We start from the raw sequence: 20,121 nt of genomic DNA, 5'->3' as shown, positions 1-20,121 counted from the left end.
AATAAAGGTTTCAAGAAGAAACCAAAAGTGCCTTCTTGTTCAGGCTCAAAATAACCACCATATACCTTCCCCCCTCCCCTGCTGGCTGCTTTTTAATATTCAGTGTTTTTCATATAAGGATACTTCAGAGAAAATCAGACAGCTTTTAGGTTAAAGCAGGGCAGAATTTAGAACAGATACCTCCATTAAGTAAGGTTTTCCCTCAGATAGGAATAACAAGGCTTCCACTTCTTCATGGAGTGTCAAAAGTGGACCTGAAGCAGTGATGCTTAGAGGTGGACGCTGCTTAAAGAGACCAGGAGCTATAATAGCAAATACAAAAACAATCCACTAATAAATCAGATTGTTCTACGCACCTTGAAGACACTGTCACTCATTTGGCACTATGCCATCTCTAACAACATTCATCTGAACTAGCTTATAGCTAGTACCAGTCCAAGTAATCTCTTGCACACTAAAGTGTCATTTACATTAGTGACAACATAGGGAAATTAACTGCAAGAAGGCCAAAGCAAAAATGTTCGTATTTACTATCAATACTCTGAGCTTTAGTTTCCCTCCCAATCACTGTTGCATATTCATCACATTCAGAATGTTTATCATCCTTCTTTTACTTCATTTTTTTGACTGCCCCCAACTCCAGAAACTTTTAACCCTAGACAGAAATCAAGTTAACCTTCTAAAAACACAACTTTAAACTCCTTCTTCAGGAAACTTAGTATCTCAATTCATTCCCTTATCATTTTTATTTCACAGAATATCAGGTTGGAAGGGACCTCAAGGATCATCTGGTCCAACCTTTCCTGGCAAAAGCACGGTCTAGACAAGATGGCCCAGCACCCCATCCAGCCGAATCTTAAAAGCATCCAATGCTGGGGAATCCACCACTTCCATGGGGAGATTATGCCAACGGCTGATTGCTCTCATTGGGAAAAATCTTCCTCTTGTGTTCAATAGGAATCTCCCCAGGAGTAACTTGTACCCATTCCCCCTCACTGGATATCTCTGTCTCTAAGAAATATCTAGGAGAGTATTTCATTGCATGTTTTTCAGTAGCTCTAAATACTCCCCTTCAGATTAGCAAAAAGTATAACAAATCTAAAACAAAATGTAGCCTGTTAGGTTGCAAATCTGTCCCAGCCAACGACAGCTTGATTTACTCACATGAGGAAAACCTTTTAGGCATACGGGGGAGGGTAGAAGGCATAATAATGTTAACATGAAGATCTCCCTTCGCCAGTGCCTGTAATACTGTTTGCCACAGCCTCTCAGTACGTTTACAGCAAAATAAAGAATAATCAAACGTATGTTAATCACTACCGTCTTAAATTCAAAGTGATTGTATTTTTCCTCACTGATATTAAGTTATTCCCAGTCAAAGTAACTGAAATACAGAGCCACCAAAATGTAAAGACGCAATTCTTACCAATGTTTCTTTGTGAGGAGACATCAGAGTGCAAAACAAGTAGCGCTACAGTGTTGTGCAGATATCCAAACTCACGTGCTTGTGCTGAACTCCACCTGCGATTCTGCTTGATCCAAAAGAGAGATTTAATTAACTTTTGATTGGTTAATTTAGTCAACTTCTAAGTCAAAACAAAGCGATGTCCTTAACAGTCCACAACCATTTTTCTAATACTTTGAAGTTGGTGAAAATTTTATTATCAAAAGCTTGACGCTCACTTCTGTCATCACAGCTATTTTCATGTTAACTACACTTAGGCAGAGACTTGCATGAAGTTTACAGAATAATCCGAGTAGTCGTCCATTCTACTGCATGAAAAGTATTTATCCATAATTTAAACATTGTAAAAATATGGGGATGGACAAACTACAGCACAAAACCACATGGTAGGTAAGCTTTACCTGGTTACTCTGCCGGTTGGGGCCAAGGAGAAAGTTGATCATGTGCCTCAAAGCAGAGTGTCTGAGAAGAAGACTGCTAGCCCTTATACCCTGCTGTTTAGACAACAATAAAAATTACGTTCCTGTGCAGGTAAAGAATTAATGCTCTGGGGAACAAAAGTAAAATGCATAGGCTAAACACTGCATTTCTTATCCTAAAAGAAAAAGTCACACAGAGCAACAAGCTACACTTCTAAAACATGTCTCATTATAAAGAGCATATTATATAAACTTGACCAGAATCAGCATATGCAAAGTGTCATATATAAAAAAAAAAACAACCAAGCAAAAAAACCCCAAACCAAACAAAAAAGAATAGGGAAATAGAGGGAAACCATACTGATGTGAACAACACAGTCCAGTTAGTTATTCTGCTTCCTACAGGACAAAAATCCTGAACACTGATTTCTTTATAATTTTTTTTTTTTTTTAAGAACAGCCAAAACCACCTCCCAAAACAGAAACCCAACATTTAGACTTTGGAAATGACATCTTCAAGAGGTATACTTTGCTTGTATATTTTGGTGTGATTTTATCCTAATCCAGTGTTCAAAGCCATTTACTTTTCAAAAACAGGAAAAAAAGAATAATGAAAGGTCTGGAAGAGTTTCATTGTGCTGCTTAAACCTCTATGAATATGGATGACTAGCCATTTTACTATTGTCCTTTAAAATCAAAACAACATTAAAAAATGGTTTCTTACCTTCTGCACAAAGTTGTTGAATAGCAAAAAGTACTGAGCACAGTTTTTACAGTTTTCAGGTACATCTTTATCCAGTAGAGCAAGTAGCACCTCCAATAATTGATGTAGACTTTTCAACTGTGAAAACAATTATTAATTTGAATTTAAAGAGTTGTCTACTGCTTAAAAACCAAAAGTTTCATGTATCACAGTTAAGGTACTGTTAACAAAATCCTATGTATGGTCAGATACGCTTGCTGTGATGAATACGAGTAGCTAACAAAGGATTGCAGCCTTCCCATATTTAACTCTTCTGAATGAATCCCACACATATTGAACAGGAAAGTAATGAAAGTATTGGCATGTAGGTAACTTGCTCAAAGAGGTGAAACTCAGCAGTTACATGAGTGTGCAATATTTTTAAAGCAATTCAAATTACTCCTTAGAGTGAACCAATGTTCAAACTCTGCAGTCATTACAGTGATGCAAAACAAACCAGATTAGAAGTAAACTGTCACTCAAAGTCTCATGTTTGCGTATTGTCACACACAACTATGCAAAAAGCAACGTTAGTGTTTAGTTTGCATCAAAGCACACTAAGGGTATATGCACTGGTATATAATTTATTACATCTCAGTTAACAGATAGCAACTAACAGCCAAGAGGAAGTAATCAAAAACTATCAAACTATATTGTAAATGTTCATCTCCCTCCTCCTGTACTCAGAAAGATTGCTATGAGGTCCTACGAGCTATCAGCTCTAAATAAGACAAACTTTCCTAAAAGAAGCCTCTATGACTGTACTGTCTTCCATCCATGACACTGGATGAAAAAGAATATACACACCTCAGAAACTGGACAGAATAAACATTCTATTGCACCAAATATTAAAATTTGATGTAAAAAAAAAAAAATGACTGAACAAGACTTGGGACATTTAAAAGTGTCCAAGCCCCAACTGACACCTTAGAGGAATACGCCAGAACACAGGTAACACTTCTGTCTGAGTTCTCTTAATACAAATGACTTGCTTCAGAGATCCCAAGGGAAATAAGTGAATCTCAAACATTTTACAAAGGACTCCTTTTCACAAGTTTCCTGCTGACTTTTCCTACAATATCAAGATCAGTCAAATATAACAAAGCTGCACTTCTTAAACTTACTTGCCAAGATTTTCTAATAGAAAATGAAACCCTTGAACAATAGCCATAGCTACGGTCTCTCTCTAGAACAAGATAGCACAGTTACCACTGCTATAGGCTTCTGAGTGAGGAAGGAGAATCAGTTAAAAATTAAGCTGATTTCTGGAATCTCTCAGTTACAGAAAAAGAGAATAAATCTTAAGAAAACACTGTTTCCAAACTATTTAAAGAATATGTGATGTCAGTTTATAAGACAAGCTTTATTATAACTAACACTTTGAAACTAAATTCTGAGAATTACAGCAGCACATTACCTTCTAGGGTAGGAGCAGACAGGCATTTACCTATTCAAGAAACGAAGAGCTACAAGAGCCTTTCATCTTGTCATTAACAAATCACACAGCACTGTTTGTGACCACAAAGAGAGCCATGAGAAGAGACAACCAACGGGGTCATTGGTGATGAGGTGACACTAACCTTCTCCTGATAAAGCAAGGCACTGTCGAGGGTTTTTTCAAGAATGGTGGCTACAGCAACTCGCACCTCCCTTACACTGCATTCCAGGAGGAAAGTCCTGGAAGATAAAAGGTGAAGCTGCAAAGAGAACTGGAATCAAAGTGTACACACAGTTACTATGATTAAGTGTGGTGTTTATTATTTTAAAAAGGATAACAGTCCAGATACTTCTTGCATTGTACTTCTGTGGATAAGCTTTAACTAAGTTTCCTGCACTCCTCCTCCTTGTCACTAGTAAGGCCCATAATATTACCTTATATTTATTCATTCAAATAACAAAAGAGCTAAAACTAATAGCTATCATAGAATCTTGTCCTTCAATGCTTCTTTAAACATAAAATTTTCTATACATTGATGCATCTCTTCAACTCTGTCACTTCTCCAAGAATTTGTCTTAGATGTTTTCAAAACACCTATTAGCTGATCTTGAGCTTGGCCAGAAAAATTCTTTCTGGTTTATCTGTGATCTTTGTCAGGTAAGTACTTAACTTACCTTACCCCAAACACTTTCATCACGTTCTCCTTTCCCACCCCTTGCAGAAGTGACTAGACAAACTGAAGCACATTCCAAGGCACTCCACTGAATCCACATCCTCCTCAATGTACACTACACTATTTTATTAGGTTTTCAGAATTACTTGGAAAGCTGCACAATCAGAGAAAATACTAGAAATAAACCCCTAAGTGATTATCTAGCATGTCTGTTTAAAGAATGTGCACAGTCACCTCTTTGGGAATACATCAGTATAGGCCACATCATGTTATTAGGAAGCTTTATCCATACACGAGACACAAGACACCCAAGACAGAATTCCCAGTACTTACTTTACAAGCTCTCGGCCCTCTGGCCCGACAAAATATTCAACTAACCACTGACAAGCATCAATGCTTTTGGAGAGCAGTGCATCTATGGTGGCAATCCATTCTTCTGTGTCAGCCCTTTAACAAAACAGGGACAACTGTCAGTAATGAATGAGAAAAAAAACACCTCCAAAACCTAAGCCATGTTTCTTGTTTGCCAAATAAAAAGAACATTTACTTTAATTGAAGATACACTAGATGATTTCAGACAAAAACCACTTAGAGAAGTATTTTGGAACAACTTGCTGTCTTTAAATCTGCATTAAAGCCTTTCCATGCCCAATCCGCTACCACTGAAACAATGGAGAGCCGGGAACAGCAGCAAGCTGTCAGGTTATATGCGACCCTCCTTCCTCTCTCAGATTTCTTTATGATGGGATTCCAGTGCAAAGCAGAAACGTATTGCTATTCCTGTGAATGTCTATGCTACCTGCAGTGTTTTAAGGTGCTGTAGGTACAAGCACGAAAACCTCAGAATATGTTGTTACAGAACCCAGCACAAGACCTTACCTGAGTTTCTTCTTGGTTCGGAGATAGGTTTGGAAGAGGAACTGGACTGCCAGCTGTAAGCTCACCTTTGCCATGCATGGGTAATAAGGATGCTTTACCTTAGTCTGAAAGAAACGTCAAATTTACTTCAGAGCAGAAATACGCCTGCAGCACATGCGCTGTATCTTAAACACATCAACATTTTCTATTCAAGTAATTTACTTCAGTTGGAAAAAAAATAAAGCAAAGCATATTTCTGTGCTAAAAACGGTCTCCAGTGCTGACTATGCTAGTTAACAAATATGTGAAAAGAGGAACAAACTTGCTGTAAGGCCCACTAGATCTGTGGATTTAATAAATGCTGGTTTGTTTTCCATTTAGAAAACCTTAGCTAGTAAGCTGTATTTCCAATGAAAGTCTACCAGCTTTGAGGTGACTAACACCAACTTTTGGATCTTCCATAGAGAGAGGAATTTCTGTCCCTCTGGAGCTCAGTTTGCATCATTAAAAACGGTCTGTGTTATTTCATAAATTTTACTATGGCACAAAGATGTTTCTCCCACTACTAGAACAGGAGGCTGAGTCTGCTTTGAGACAGACGTTATCAGTGTGAAAAATTATTGGAGACGATGACTTCGTCAGCTGGAAAAGCAGAATCAATCAACCCTTCTCTCCCAGTTTTCATGGTTGTGACCCAAATAGCTTCTGTGGCCCTTTCTACCCAACATATTCCAATGCTCTAAGATTATAAGCCAGGTACTTACAGCATTCAGTGAAGCTAATGACAGAACAAAACTGAAGTAGTCACTGCTGTACACATCTCTGTTCTTCATAAATTTCAAGTTTTCATCTCTCACCATCTGTAAAAAATAAAAGGCAAAAAAATTAAAATGTCATCAAAGTATATTTCTCTAATTAAAATCTCATCTTTTATGTAAATGTGCAGTGTTTAAAAATCAGTGTCAGACCTACTCTGTTCATGCTCTGAATCATTACTTCAGCGGAGGGGAAAAATACATATAGGAGACTTAGAAAATTTGTATAAGACTAATGAATTTTTTCCAAGGACATTGCAAAAACACAAGACAACAGATGAGGGACTTAATCATTTGGCCACTAAGGGAAAAGAAAAGGGAAGAATTTCTATTTTTGCTTGCTTTTAATAAAAAAACCTCCAAAAAACAACAACAACAAGAGAACAGCCTTCAAACCTGAAAGGCTTGCTTAGCAAATTTAGACGTACAGAGCAAGGACCCATGGTATAGTTGCAAGCTGCAGCCACAACAACACACTTAAATGCCAAGCCCTTCTTTTTTTCAAATGAGATTTTGCTGAAAGACTCTCAATAAATGTGAGCAGAGTTCTGTTTATTGTAATAATACAACCCTGGATACAAGAATGCCTAAAGTGACTATTCATGCCCTGGTACAGCCCATGTGGAGGGCCAGACACAGTCTGCACAGCTTATTCTGACTGTGTATGTGATATAAGCTCTCTTGCACATCAGCAGGATGGTGCGTGTTCAGAAGGCCAAATATGCAAGACTCTACCCTCTCCTGTATGCAGCAGAGCTGCAGGCCTGCAAACTGAGACCTTCCTCTTATGACAGCCTGATACCCAGGTTCTACCATCCTCTCACTGGTCTGTCACTACCATCACACCTCTGTTTTCAGTCCTGACTTCCAAAGTTGCCTTCAACATCCATGTTTTCCCCTTTGAGATCATATTCAGTATTGCCTAAGTTAACAGACATGACCAGAATTGAAGCTGGCTTTGGTTTCTCTCCCTTCTCCTCCCCTTTCTACATTCTTGTGAACTCAAGAACCTGAGGATGACTGTAACTTGCCATTGCCTCCATTACTCTTACTTCAAATGAAGCATCTTCTCAGCTCTTCTCTCTCCCTGCTTGCTTGTGGACTGCTGTCATATCTCATGTCTGACTACCTTGCCTGCAGTTTCTCCAAAGCGAAGAATGATGGGTCAATTTTGTGAGACAGGACTGCAAAACTTACAGTAACATCCCACTGAACAGCTTGTTAATAACTTTATGTCAGAATCCAGAATTATTTTTAGCTTTGCTTTCAAGAAGGGAATTACTTCAAGGAAACTTTCAAAGTTACTGTGTTCCTCTTACTATGTGCTTAAATTTCATACGAGTAGGATTTAGTTGCCACTTTCAGAGTGCACTACCTGATATATCCGCACAGGCATTTTCTCTACAAAAAGTCCCTTTTTTTCTCCTTTTCGAACCAGCTTAGTCAAGATAGAGAGGCGGTCACTGTTGGGCCTATGGGGTCGAGGTGATGACTGGGGTGAAATTTCTGGTGAAGATGGAGCAGATCTGAAATATATACAAGCTCAAGGTGAATAATGAAATCCTATGACAAATCTACAGTTCAAGTTTAAAATACCAGTACAGCCAGTATAATGTTAAGGCAAATTTAGATGACAGTCTAAATACTTCCTTAGGCTGTCAGTCAGCTCGAACTTTTTACTGCAATGGTGACAGTAGTATGGAAGAGGAAATTATAAAAGCAATAAAAGACTATTCATTAAGCAGCTTAAAACCCAAAACAACAGAAGGGTCAGTACACTCCTTTGTTGAACAGGAGTTACTCATTTCTTAGTTCTGGAGATAGAGTTTGGATATCAACATAAGAGAAACCTTTACAGACACAACAGGAACTTACAACGAGAGGTCCTCAGCTTCCTGACGCACAACACTCACTCGACTTTTCTTTGGTAGGACTGGAGAGTTCTGATCAGACACTCTCTGATAAAACAGCATATAGGCATTCCAGTAGCGCCGACGCACATCAGGGTAAGGGTTAGCTGAAAGGAGAAAAGGCAGTCAGTGAAGGCCTTTGAAGATTTTGTACCTTCTTCATTCCCACAGGGAAGTGAAACTAGGTGTGCAAGTAATATACACTGTGGCAGTATAAGGTCATCTGTCAGATCAAAACATCAGAATTATGAAACAAGTGAATATTGGTGGAAATGTATTTGGAATTAATTCCTTAAAGCATTGAAAAGTTTAATTATATGATGCCACACCATGTTCTATGCACAATTAGTTTCACTAGCCTAAAATAAAACCTGGTTTTTGTAGTGTTGTTTTTTTTTTAATAAAAAACCCCACCCTATTTCAATGAGGTACAATTTTACTTTTGAATCTCTTCTGCTATTAAGTCTACAAAGTGCTGAACAACAGTGAATATGGTTCAATTAATATTAGGCCGTATACTGTTATGTCCTTCAGTAAACAGAAGACTTTAGGAAAAAACCTGTTTCAGAAGGACTATTAGACAAAGTAACTGAAAGTAGATATAATGGACTGAGATCTACCTCTACTGAGAAGCAGTATGAAATATAAAGCTACTGTAAATCAATCTATACTTCTGCTTACATTGATCATAGACTTTAGGTCTATACTCTCCACCAAAACATTCATATTCCAAGGTTTCATCAGTTAAATCAAATTCTTCAACAACGGTGTCATTAAATTTATACCACTTTCCTTTTCCACATCCCCTGTGATCAAAACAGAATAGAAACACAACAGAAACAAAGTTACTTGACTGTCTAGTAAAAAACCCAATGACCCAAATACCCCAGAAATGACAAGGCTGAACTCACATTTGTTTTGATAGTAAATAGCTAGCTTAGTTCAAATCAATGTCAGTTACATTTTTAAAAAATAAACTTGATTAAAAATACAAGAAGCATATCACCTGCAACCAAGCGTCACAGGAAATCCTCAAATTGCAATACAAGGTACGTAAGAATCGCTGAGACTTTTATAATATGGCGTCCCATATTATTGTGTTATTGCCTTAACACTCACAATGTTGGGTGTTAAGAAAGGGAAAAATGCTTCCAATAGAGCTCTGAATGGCTCGCTATACCTTCCCAAAACAAGTAGTCTTTAGCCAGCACTCAAACCCCCCTCCCCCCCCCAAATCTTCTTGGCCATTACCTCCTGTCCTTTATAAAGGAGTAGTAGTGCCCTGCGTGCGCCTGGCCACTGTGAACAATCACACCAACCAGCTCATAGTTTTCTGTAGGGGCAACTTTCTTCCTTGGGGAGCCTCCGCCTCCTTGATCTGCGTTTCTACCGTTGTCCCCCACTTCCGAGGACGAGTCCTGGCGAGCCATCCCTGCCACAGTGTAAGGTTCCATGTTCAGCATCCAGGGAAACTGTTTGAAGAGATATTTCATATTAACTGAGAGATTACATTGTGTACATGCTTAGTGTAATTTTATGAGAACTGTATTAATACTTTCCACATTGGGAACACCTAAGGAAAACATGGTACTTCAACTTTTTATCCTTATGACACAGAAGTTAAATAAAATGTCTTTATGGAGGTTTTTGCTCTTGCTTTCTGAAAGGATTCCAAGAATGCTGCAGACAAGGAAAGCTGTAAGGAAAAATACTTATTTTCTGTAGCAAGATCATGTTTTAAGTGTACCACATACTCAAAATCTCTGTATCAAAATGTGGCGAAAAGAAAGAAGAATTAATAGTAACAGTGAGAGTCCACTCCACAAAGCAGTGGGGGGCAGTGGGGGTGTCATACAGAAAAGTTTTCTTACCCTTATTTGTTCATCGTATTTAATAGAACGTCCGCTCTCCCAATCAAAGCCAAATCTCATCAGGTGAATCACCAACAGGCTAGGTAAGACTTTAATGCATGTGCGCTTCACTGTAGTTCTCTTAAAAAGAAAAAAGAGTATCACCTCTATCTATATACCTCAAGCATTCTGTAGTATTCTTCTACAGATGGACAATTCCAGCTATCCCAAACTGATGTGCAATACAGCCACGGGAGGCAGGATGGCCATAGGATGACTACAATACGTACAGACAGGGTACCATTACAGGCATTTCAGAGTCTGTGCAGTGGGCTGGTATGTTACAGAACATTTTACCACCCTACTATCCCTCTAAATGTTCAGTCTACAATACGTCTTATGAAGGGAATGAAGAATGCTATCTGCATGGATTGCTATCTGCATGAATGCATGGATTTAACCTCTTGATTGTGACTTCAACATAGAAAGAGTAAACAGTATCTAAACATGGCTTCTATGACCATGTAACGCTTAAGAAAAAAATCAAACTACAGCTGAATCTTCTTTCACACATATTAAGAACTAATACCTTTTCTTTGCATTTTTCACAGTAGTATGCATTGCTTCCTTCCAGAACTTCTCCTCTAACAAACTGATCCAAGGATATTTCCAGACTTTGACATGAAGTCACACCGAGGTTGAGAGCCATGAAGGCTTCCTCACGCTCATACCTAAATTCAAGAAGAAAAAGTCAAGGCATTGACAGAGTAGGACCTATCCAGCTTGCATTAACAACACATAGCTTAGGAAAGAATACTGCATTTGCCCCATAGCTATCAACAGCTGTGATGCTCACAAAAGCATTATGTCTCTCTTTTTGTGCTATTTTGACCTACATATTTTAATAGTTACAGGAGCACATAACTTGTTAACTATTGCACTAAATTTAACATTACCTGTGAGGACAGTCCTTGCAGATCTTCTGATCAGAGAAGATTCCTTGAAAAGTATTCTTAAATATTTGGTCTCTTCCTATTTTCTGTTGGAGATGTAAAATTAGACATGAGTTGGATATATTACAGAGTGAAAGACCAAGAAAGCAATAGAAATTTTAAACTTCTTAATACTATGTAGATTATAAAATAAGCCGAATAGCTCTCTGCCTTCTTTTCTGAAGAACAAAGGAGAAAGAGACAAAAGGTACCGAGGAGATGCGTACAAACAAGGAAAGAAATCCCTGAGGTTTTTACCTTGAGGTACTCATCCATTTGATCTATAAGACTGGTGAAGAATTCATAAGCATCCTGTTGCTCTCTAACATAAAGTTCCTTATTCCACATCTTGAAAATCTATATAAACAGATATAAAAAGATGGTTGTTCCATGAACACATCACTAGAGAAAGTGATTTTTAGAAGAAACTTGTTATTTTTACACATTTTGACTTTTTTGAAGTAGAACTTGCTCTCTAGAAATTCTGCAATGAGAAAAGGTTGAATAAATAATTACTTGTTAAGTAGGAAAGCTATATATTCTAAACAAAAAGACGTAATACCTTCCAAAAGTTCTCAGGTACATAATACTGTAGCTTGCTTTCCATCAAATGACCAAAAAGAGATTGAACTTGATAGAACACGTTGTCATCTGGATTGTCTGTATCATCATCAATGGAAAGGAAGGCCTGGAAGGAAACAAATAAATGAACTTATTAAAATTTGTTCTTGGCAATATTATTACTGTAAGTTGTCATGACACACAGCACAGTAACTTATAATTCATACATTTATTTTGTGTGTGTGTATATATATGCACACACACATACATACACAGGTTTATTTGTTTTAAACAATTAATTTACAAATAGTGCTAAGATGAACTTTCAGTTTAGGTGACAGTAATTTCAAAAAGAGGGCTTTACTGGATGTTGAACCAATTACCTCTGGTAGACCAGGCTGCATATATAGCTGCTGGAAGACGGCATTCATGTAACAAGTAGCACCACCATTCTTCAGTCCCACAAATCCTGAAATGGAGCGACTATCCACTGGTGGAAGATACTAGAATGACAAGCAAATTTTTTTTTGTCTCAGTAAGTTACCAAAAGCATGAGACTCCAACAACATACTATAGCTTTTATAATCACTTTTATATGAGCTGTCACGAGTAATTTAATGGAAAACCAGGAATAGACATTCTGAAAGATTGCAAGAGTGCTATATTTGGTCATTAAGATATTTAACACTTTGCACAAAACTGTTTTAAAATGGCTTAAAATGTATCTAAGTAAAATTGGTGATATTTAGGAAATATTTCTTTCTTATCCAAATAATAACTGACAAAAACTCACTGGAGTATTTGTTTCTGAGGAAGATCAAATGGGTCTGCATTTACTCTTATCTGCTTTTTGTCATTTTAAATTGAAGACCATGGAAATTTCATGACTGGAGCAGTTAAGCTGGTCATACACAGTACTCCAAACCACGTTAATACAAATCAAAAAAGGCTTCTTGCTTACATCAAACTCCTTGGTAAGTGCAGGGTCACACTGGTGATGCATAGAAAGCAGCTCTTTTGTAATAAGCTGGAGATTGGAAGGTGAGCTATCAGCCAGCATTACTAACACTTCATAAGCAGCTAATCGGCTATCTGCTGTACTGCACCTAAAAAGAAAACCACATTTGAGATCTATTTTGTAGATGACTCAATTATTTCTAATTCTAGAAAGCCATATTACTCAGAACAAGTGACAATTAATGTTCAAAAGGAACACTTTAAAATGATGAAACACTCCTGAGAGATTGCAGAGTGCTATTTTTTCTTTCTTGGGGAACAGGGAAGAATAGAATCAGAAGAGCAGCACCAGGAACAATCCTTTAAATAAGTCTCCCTTACTAACATGGAGACACTTGTTAACATTCAGGAGCAAGGAAAAGTTTAGGGCACCTAAAGAAGACAGAGAATTGGTTGTACCTGTGAGGACAGACAGACATTCTCTATCACTGTAACACTGATGGAGACATAATGACTTATTTACAGGGACACAAGCCTTGAAAGAGCTAGACCAGATAACTTACTCCTACAAGAGATGACCTTAGACCTAAGCTGCCAGACCAGTACAAAGCACTTCTACTTAGCTCTTTTCAGCGAATCAAACACACTAGCCCTTTCTTCTAAATGCCAAATAAAAGGCTTTATTTGCTCAAAGCAAACAAAAGAGAGTGCTTAAGATGAACTGCAATGGAGCAAAGCTGGAGCAAAACACTAAGGTGTAGCAAGTCCCATTCAGTTCAGGGGTTGCTAAATGCTCCACTAAAACCTTCTTCAGGGTTTGTGGAAAGGCACCTCGATATGCCCGATCCAAATCCACACCAACTAGTCAGTGTAATGTAAGCAATCCAGCTGCAACAGCACAAAACTCCATGCGAGCTAATTTACCCACCCCTTCACACATTGTGTGGCAGTAACAGAAGACAGGTGTGACAGGAAAGAGAAAGCCCACTCTTTTTTCCCCCAGCTCTCTCAGGTGCAAGGAGACTTGCTCAGTGTTAGCTTCTTACAAAACACTTTTCTTTTGAAGGGAAAAAGAAAATAGTGGAACTTTTGAGATTCTCATTTACAAAGGGCTTGGAAAGTTAATTTCCTGCTCACGCTGCAATTTAGCCAACTTCCCAAGCAATGATGAGCTAAAGGAGTACACTCTAGACTCACAAAATCAGCACTCAGTTGAGCTTGCAGTTCACCATTGATCTAACAAAGCACAGACTTCAAAAGTACAGAAAAGCAAAGATTTTTGGTCACAAAAACTTAGAAAAATGCTATTTGGACACTTATATAGGAAGTATAGAGAACTGGAGAAATACTCCAACAGTGGTATTAAATCCTAGTATCTGTAGCCCCAGTGTGCCATTTGCATTCATGAGATCCAGGACAAAACCCAACATAACAAAAAATAATAATCAATTTTTACTTTGGATGAAAGTCTTGCTGACTGATTGCAGCACTGCCTGCTGGAGAATGGCTATTCAGAATAATCCTGGATGCTCGGAAGAGGAAATCATCCAACAATGGCTTAATCAAAGAGGAACCTGTAACACAGTAATCCACATCTACTGTTCAATACTTACATTATCACTACAAATGTCAAAAGCAAACTCACTTAACAGCACCGTATCAACAAAAACTATACCCAAATATTTTATCAAATGGCAAAGGTACAAAGGTACTGCCAAAATTACTCCTTATAGCTCTGTATCACTTCTACTGATGTATTATAATGTCTTCACACATACTGTCTACTGATTAAGTCATCTGCTAGTGCTACGCAGAATTCACACCAGTCTAGTCACTTGAGAGTAAAAAGGAATACTTACCAACCATTTCCTTCTCTGCCCCACAAAGTGAAAGGAGAGTCTTGATGAGCCTCAAGTGTCCTGCTAACAAGATGTTATCAGCTTCACTGGTCTCACACTCAGCTGTGCGGTTGGGTTCAAAATTGTCCAGCCATGTGATCTCATCTTCTAACATGGCAGCTGGGCTTATCTTTAGCTGTTCCATTTCTGATGCTGCAAGGGAAAAAGAAAACCCAGACAAATTAACAGCTCTAGAAATGCAGAATATGAATTCAAAAACCATCACTACACTGTTTGAAATTCTAGTTTCCCCCTCAATGTGTACAAAGTACACCTTCCACAAAGGAACTCATTTCACTTTCCAAAAAGAGTGAGCTGCCTTGCTGTTACTGAATGCCAAGAACAGTCCATGTCAGGCATTAGCACAGGACAGCCAGCACACTGGCAGGTCACACTGAGTTCATGGTGTAATAGACCCTCCGTGAAGGCAATTCCATATCTTGTCTACAGAAGGCAGACATGCTTGGAAGCTGCAGAATGACCTGTGTGCCTATACATACTTACATGTGAGGTCATCCAATAACTGACATCTCAGGTCAAAATATTCTGTACACTGGGACAAAAGTCTGAAACATACACAAATAGAAGAAAAATTTAATTTAAAATCAGAAGCTTTTTCCTAAGCAGTTGCCTTTAAGGCCTGTGTGCTCTATCTAATCCAAAATGGCATAGCCATAGCATGGGTATGCTTCTGCACATACACGCTGCAGCTTTAAAACAAATTTCTTCCCAACAGCTACTTCTGAATGTTATTCGTAACACTTAATCCTGCTTTCTTCTTCTTGTAACAATTTTAGTTAATTATCAGGCGATGATATAACAACAACATGTTTTAACTTCTCAGTTACTCCTCTATTCAGATTCCTCTAGAAATTGATGTTTAAAGTTGCTGTTAAATTCAACAACTTTTGGCCAGTCAGGGACAAGTTAACAGGACTGACACCTACAGTCTTTACAGGTGCAATGGGTAACATAAGCAACAAGAAATCAGGTGAAGTCACGGGCCCAGACACCACTGAAAAGGCTAGAGCCTTTAGGATTGGTTTCTGATCTGGATCCATGCAATACTACCAAATAAACTCAATGTTACTGTCATACATCCCATTGTCTCCATGCCTCATGCAGGACTCCAGCCAGGTTCTGACTGCCATGACCACATCGTAGAAGAAGCAGGCCTGTTCAGCAATTACAACCTCACAAATGTGAAGTCAAATAAGCCGAACTATAGCAGTTCACAGAGCAAGAGTTGTACCTTGAGAATTCAGCTTTATTTCCCTTCAATTTACATACTGCCAAAGCTATCTGGGGCTTGTCAGGGATATCTACTTTCAACAGACTTGTGAAGTCCTAATCCCTTGTGCCTCAGAGCTTCCACAGCACTATTCATTTAAAAATGCAATAGATTTGCTTCCTCAATAATCACACATCTGACTTACCTCTGGTTGATTCCCCTCATGATGCTGGTTGGTGACCAAAGAGGCAGCTGGGCACTGAGAACAACACTCAGGAGAAACTGGTTTGGCTTTTGTACATCTGGGTGAGCTGATGTGTCTGTCTGACTGAGGGTGTACAACTGGTCACAGGCAACACGACGAATCTGAAACAGTGTCACTGTCAAACACTAGCAGTTGCTCAAAAGTTACAAAAAATAGATTTCTAACAAAACAGAAGTGTAACAGAAAAAACAGACATTGAGAAGCTTTTGTAAACCAGACTATGAGCTCAGCACCCGCCAGCCAGGGTTTCTCTATTTATAGGGATTTAGCAATCCACTTTCATCCCTGAGCTAAAAGTTCTGATGCTTTATGAAACACAGATTATAAATTCAGATAAGGGGGAAAAGATACAACGACTTCATACAAAATATATGAGACGCCGTGAAATGATATATAGTACGGCTTGAAAATCTCTAGATTTCAGAATATGCAGAATAACCTTAAATCAGAAAGAATGAATTTTAGAAGGGTTCTGACATTTGGAAGCATTTCTCGAAAGTTCAGAAGAATCCATTAGATTTTTAGCCAAATCTTTTCAGACAGAAGTTACTTGGAACCTTCCCTAAAGTACTAGTTTTACAGAATGTCTCACCAAAATGAGAGTATTTTCTTTAGACTAGCCACAGCAGTCCTGTGTGCCTCATGGATTAAACAAGCCTAAAGAATGTAATACTTCAGCATTTTCTATCAACACATCACTAGATACTGGAATTACTAACAACTATACAAAGGTTATTCATTCAAATTACAAATATTCCAACAGTTTTTTGTAACGAACAATTTTACCTTCAAGACCATACTAAGCGATCAGAGCATACACATTTCAGAAGTACAACATTATGAAGTTTTCAAAGACCCTCACCTCAGCACTTGGTGATCCGAGTAGTATGTCAATAATGAAATCGGCAACACAAGGCAAATTGTAAAAAGATCCTAGAACAGATGAATACCAGGCTTTTTAAAAATAATCCTTTAAAGCTAGTCAGTTACAGTCTTGCATTAAAATACTGTAGGACCTAGAGGACATCCCCCATTGACACTGAAAAGCAGTAATGGCTATCTGCGTATTTTCCCCATCTCCTTCCCCCACCAGAGACTGACACCGCATTATTAACAACATTTTCCTTCTCCTCCCACCACCACCAAGGTTTACACCTCCTGTACACAAAGGTTCAAGTACTAAACACTAGCTGTGCAAACAGCAGCATTTACAGAATTACACACTTCAAAGCCAGTGCAAATATTTAGATACTGGCAGTAAGTCAGCTTTCCCAATACATTTCACTAAGGCACAGCACCACATGCTTTGTTTCATGCCACCTGTTCTTCAGTCCTGGAAAAAAAAAAACAACCCTGTATTTTTTAAGGAGACTTTGTGTTTTTTAACTTGAGCTGTCTCAGCTTAAAGCCATAAGTTTTTCATGAATATATTGTACTTGCCAGTCTCCAAAAGCCTTCCCCCACCTTACTTATAAAATAGTGAGTAATCCAATTCTGTTTCATACCCAGTTGCTGACTGCGTAGCTGAAGGCAGGTTACTAAGAGAGACAAGGCTTCTCCAGCAATCAGAGCATCTTTGGTGGATACGGACTGCTGTCTCACACAGATACCAGCATGCAACGCAGTAGGCTCTCCTTCACTTCCTGAACTGCAATTACTTCCTGCATTAAGAAATGAACAAGTGCTGTAATCCATTACATTTTTCAGATGTCAGTTCTCTGCAACTTAAAAAACTTCTCTAAACACCACACAAATGTACAGCATTTTTATCAGCTTTGTGTAATTCAATCACAGAATATCCTGAGTTGGAAGGGACCTACAAGGATCATGGAATCCAACTCCAATGAATTCAGCTTCAAGCTCTGCAAGAGTAAAATTAAGATTAAACCAAATGCTTTCTTTAGATTGGTTTAGAGACACAGTTAACCTACCTGAGCTGCTAAGTCTGTTTCGAATCCCAGCAGGAAATAAAGTGTTGCTCTCTTTTATTGGCTGACTACTTCCCACGAGGTCCAGTCGTCCTGCAGCAGCAGCCCAAGAGAGTCGCATGAAGCAAGCCACTGTGGAAGTGAAATCATTCACATCCATAGTCTGAAGGAACAAGAAACAGCAGTTACTTCTGTGATACTTAACACTCTTTCTTAATCACAGTGGTAAGAGGAATGCATCATCTGGATCATATCAAATTGACATTTGGATTTGTTTTCCTCTCTCTTCTCTAAGCAGGCTCAAGGATACAAGAGTCTTTTTGTTCCCAAGGAGATATTAGTATTGCTTCCTTAGTAGGAAGTAGTCTGTTTTTAAATTCTCCACTGGGGTAGATTCTCTTTTCACCTATCTGGAGTCAGGCATGCTGATTTCAATCACATCAATCCATTTGGGAAGCACTGCCCAAGAACCTAACATAGCATACTTGTCACATTAACTTCTTTCAACTGGACTCAACTTTCAAATGGGTTGAGTTCTTGTCAGCTTAGATTGTTTTAGTAAATAGCTAGTCTCAGACTAATTACACTGACATGGCTATAAAGGGAAAAATGGCATTTTCTTAGGGCACTGAAAATAAAAAGGTTTCCTTGCTTCCCAAGGTACCATCAAACAAATTTAATTGTTAATGAGCTATTTGACAAAAAATTTGCCCAAAATGTCTAATTCAGAGAAACACAGATTATAAACCATGAGTTCAAGCAGGAACCTTCTCATTTCTATTTACGGAAAATTAACATGAATAACATCTTAGAGTTAAGTGTGACTGAAAATACATCAGCAGTAAGATTTCTCAGTAGATCTATTTCTGGTAAGCTCTTTTGGGATACTGCTTCCCTTTGTACTGCAAAAATAATTCCTGAGACTGTAAAATTCAGATCAAGATTGGGAAGAGACACTGATAGTCTGGATTTGTGTATGCTTTTAAATGGACCCTGGGCAAGAACCTGCATAAAAGGTAGACTTGTGAGTAAAAATCCAGGAGTTATACAGCTGTCACTGGAGACCACATCGCTACATCACCATAAATCATCAAACTCTTCCTTACTTGTATGGCAACTCTTGCTGCTGGTATGATTTCTTCTACCCGAATGGAGGATCTATCGGACACGGAGAGCTGTCGGTAGGATGACTTCTCAGGCGTTCCACAAATGGACATCTGCCTACTTGCTTGTCGGCTGACATTACGGAAGGGGCGTGAGGACAATGCTTCTACTCCATCTTTAATGAAATCCTCATCCAGTAAGGTAGGCATTGTCTGGCCAACAAGCAAGAACCTACATTCACAGAGCAAAAAAAGTCAGGCTTATTTTTGAATGTTCACAGCAAGTGAATGAAACAGAACTCAAAGTACCAATTAATCCTAAATATTAAGCTAAGAAAGCAGCACTTTCTCTAATGAAAGGCAATTACATACCTTGCAAGTTGCAGGCAGATGGAATAGACTCCCTGTCTGGTTTCATAGTCTACTTCTGATGGGATGGAATCTCTCTGCATCACATTCACCACCAAACTTAAAAACAAATCAATAAGACAGCCTCTGTTTGAAAATGTTTTACATTAGGAGAGTGCTGTAATTAATTCACGTCTATCATTGTCTCCTCCTATTCAGTCAGCTGAGTGCCAGTTAAACCTGCCAAACTGGTGTCTTTGGAGACTAACATCCCCATTTTCCCCTCCTACATCTACAGATGGAAGTTTTCTGTTCCTGCTGGAAAATGCTTCAGGATCTGTGGGGCAGGGGAGGTGGACAGAGTTACTAAAAGCAACATATACTCGATAAATCTGATACAAGCAGTATTGTCAGGTCTTCCAAATCACTCACACTGTGCCTCAACTCTTATCTGAAGGGTCTGAATTTTGGAGACTGTAAAATTTAATTTGGTTCCCACTGCACGATCTACCCTTTGACTGCTTAAAATGGCCACTGGCATCTATGCAGGACATAGCGTAATGTACACACTCGCAAATTTGAACTGAAACGCTTGAACGCTAACTATCGAAATATCAGCTACCTTAGTAAAAGCTACACTTCACAAGCTTATCTGTGACTAACTTTAT

The 20,121-nt window shown here is 38.5% G+C and overlaps 1 protein-coding gene across 3 annotated transcripts in view; it reads right to left on the bottom strand.

The window, feature by feature from the left end:
- The window catches only part of USP24 (ubiquitin specific peptidase 24), a 65,700-nt gene that overhangs the window by 8,079 nt on the left and 37,500 nt on the right, over nucleotides 1-20,121 (bottom strand). For 2 of the 3 annotated variants that reach the window (XM_075759320.1, XM_075759319.1), the window contains 28 exons: nucleotides 19,478-19,573; nucleotides 19,109-19,337; nucleotides 18,006-18,165; nucleotides 17,580-17,735; nucleotides 16,937-17,007; nucleotides 16,015-16,175; nucleotides 15,083-15,144; nucleotides 14,540-14,731; nucleotides 14,137-14,254; nucleotides 12,685-12,829; nucleotides 12,107-12,226; nucleotides 11,725-11,850; nucleotides 11,421-11,519; nucleotides 11,127-11,209; nucleotides 10,760-10,901; nucleotides 10,192-10,311; nucleotides 9,572-9,792; nucleotides 9,002-9,126; nucleotides 8,286-8,427; nucleotides 7,786-7,936; nucleotides 6,360-6,455; nucleotides 5,617-5,720; nucleotides 5,071-5,184; nucleotides 4,207-4,303; nucleotides 2,609-2,725; nucleotides 1,867-1,959; nucleotides 1,427-1,529; nucleotides 181-302 (listed from right to left, as the gene is read on the bottom strand). In XM_075759320.1, the coding sequence (XP_075615435.1) occupies nucleotides 181-302; nucleotides 1,427-1,529; nucleotides 1,867-1,959; nucleotides 2,609-2,725; nucleotides 4,207-4,303; nucleotides 5,071-5,184; nucleotides 5,617-5,720; nucleotides 6,360-6,455; nucleotides 7,786-7,936; nucleotides 8,286-8,427; nucleotides 9,002-9,126; nucleotides 9,572-9,792; nucleotides 10,192-10,311; nucleotides 10,760-10,901; nucleotides 11,127-11,209; nucleotides 11,421-11,519; nucleotides 11,725-11,850; nucleotides 12,107-12,226; nucleotides 12,685-12,829; nucleotides 14,137-14,254; nucleotides 14,540-14,731; nucleotides 15,083-15,144; nucleotides 16,015-16,175; nucleotides 16,937-17,007; nucleotides 17,580-17,735; nucleotides 18,006-18,165; nucleotides 19,109-19,337; nucleotides 19,478-19,573 (3,565 nt within the window). Of the gene's footprint in view, nucleotides 1-180; nucleotides 303-1,426; nucleotides 1,533-1,866; nucleotides 1,960-2,608; nucleotides 2,726-4,206; nucleotides 4,304-5,070; nucleotides 5,185-5,616; nucleotides 5,721-6,359; nucleotides 6,456-7,785; nucleotides 7,937-8,285; nucleotides 8,428-9,001; nucleotides 9,127-9,571; nucleotides 9,793-10,191; nucleotides 10,312-10,759; nucleotides 10,902-11,126; nucleotides 11,210-11,420; nucleotides 11,520-11,724; nucleotides 11,851-12,106; nucleotides 12,227-12,684; nucleotides 12,830-14,136; nucleotides 14,255-14,539; nucleotides 14,732-15,082; nucleotides 15,145-16,014; nucleotides 16,176-16,936; nucleotides 17,008-17,579; nucleotides 17,736-18,005; nucleotides 18,166-19,108; nucleotides 19,338-19,477; nucleotides 19,574-20,121 lie in introns of all 3 variants that reach the window. The other variant, XM_075759318.1, reaches the window with a different exon arrangement.

Source organism: Balearica regulorum, chromosome 8 (assembly GCF_011004875.1).
Source record: "Balearica regulorum gibbericeps isolate bBalReg1 chromosome 8, bBalReg1.pri, whole genome shotgun sequence".
NCBI lineage: Eukaryota > Metazoa > Chordata > Aves > Gruiformes > Gruidae > Balearica > Balearica regulorum.
The sequence above is the reverse complement of the archived record's forward strand: the minus strand, read 5'-3'. Positions and strand labels throughout refer to the sequence as shown.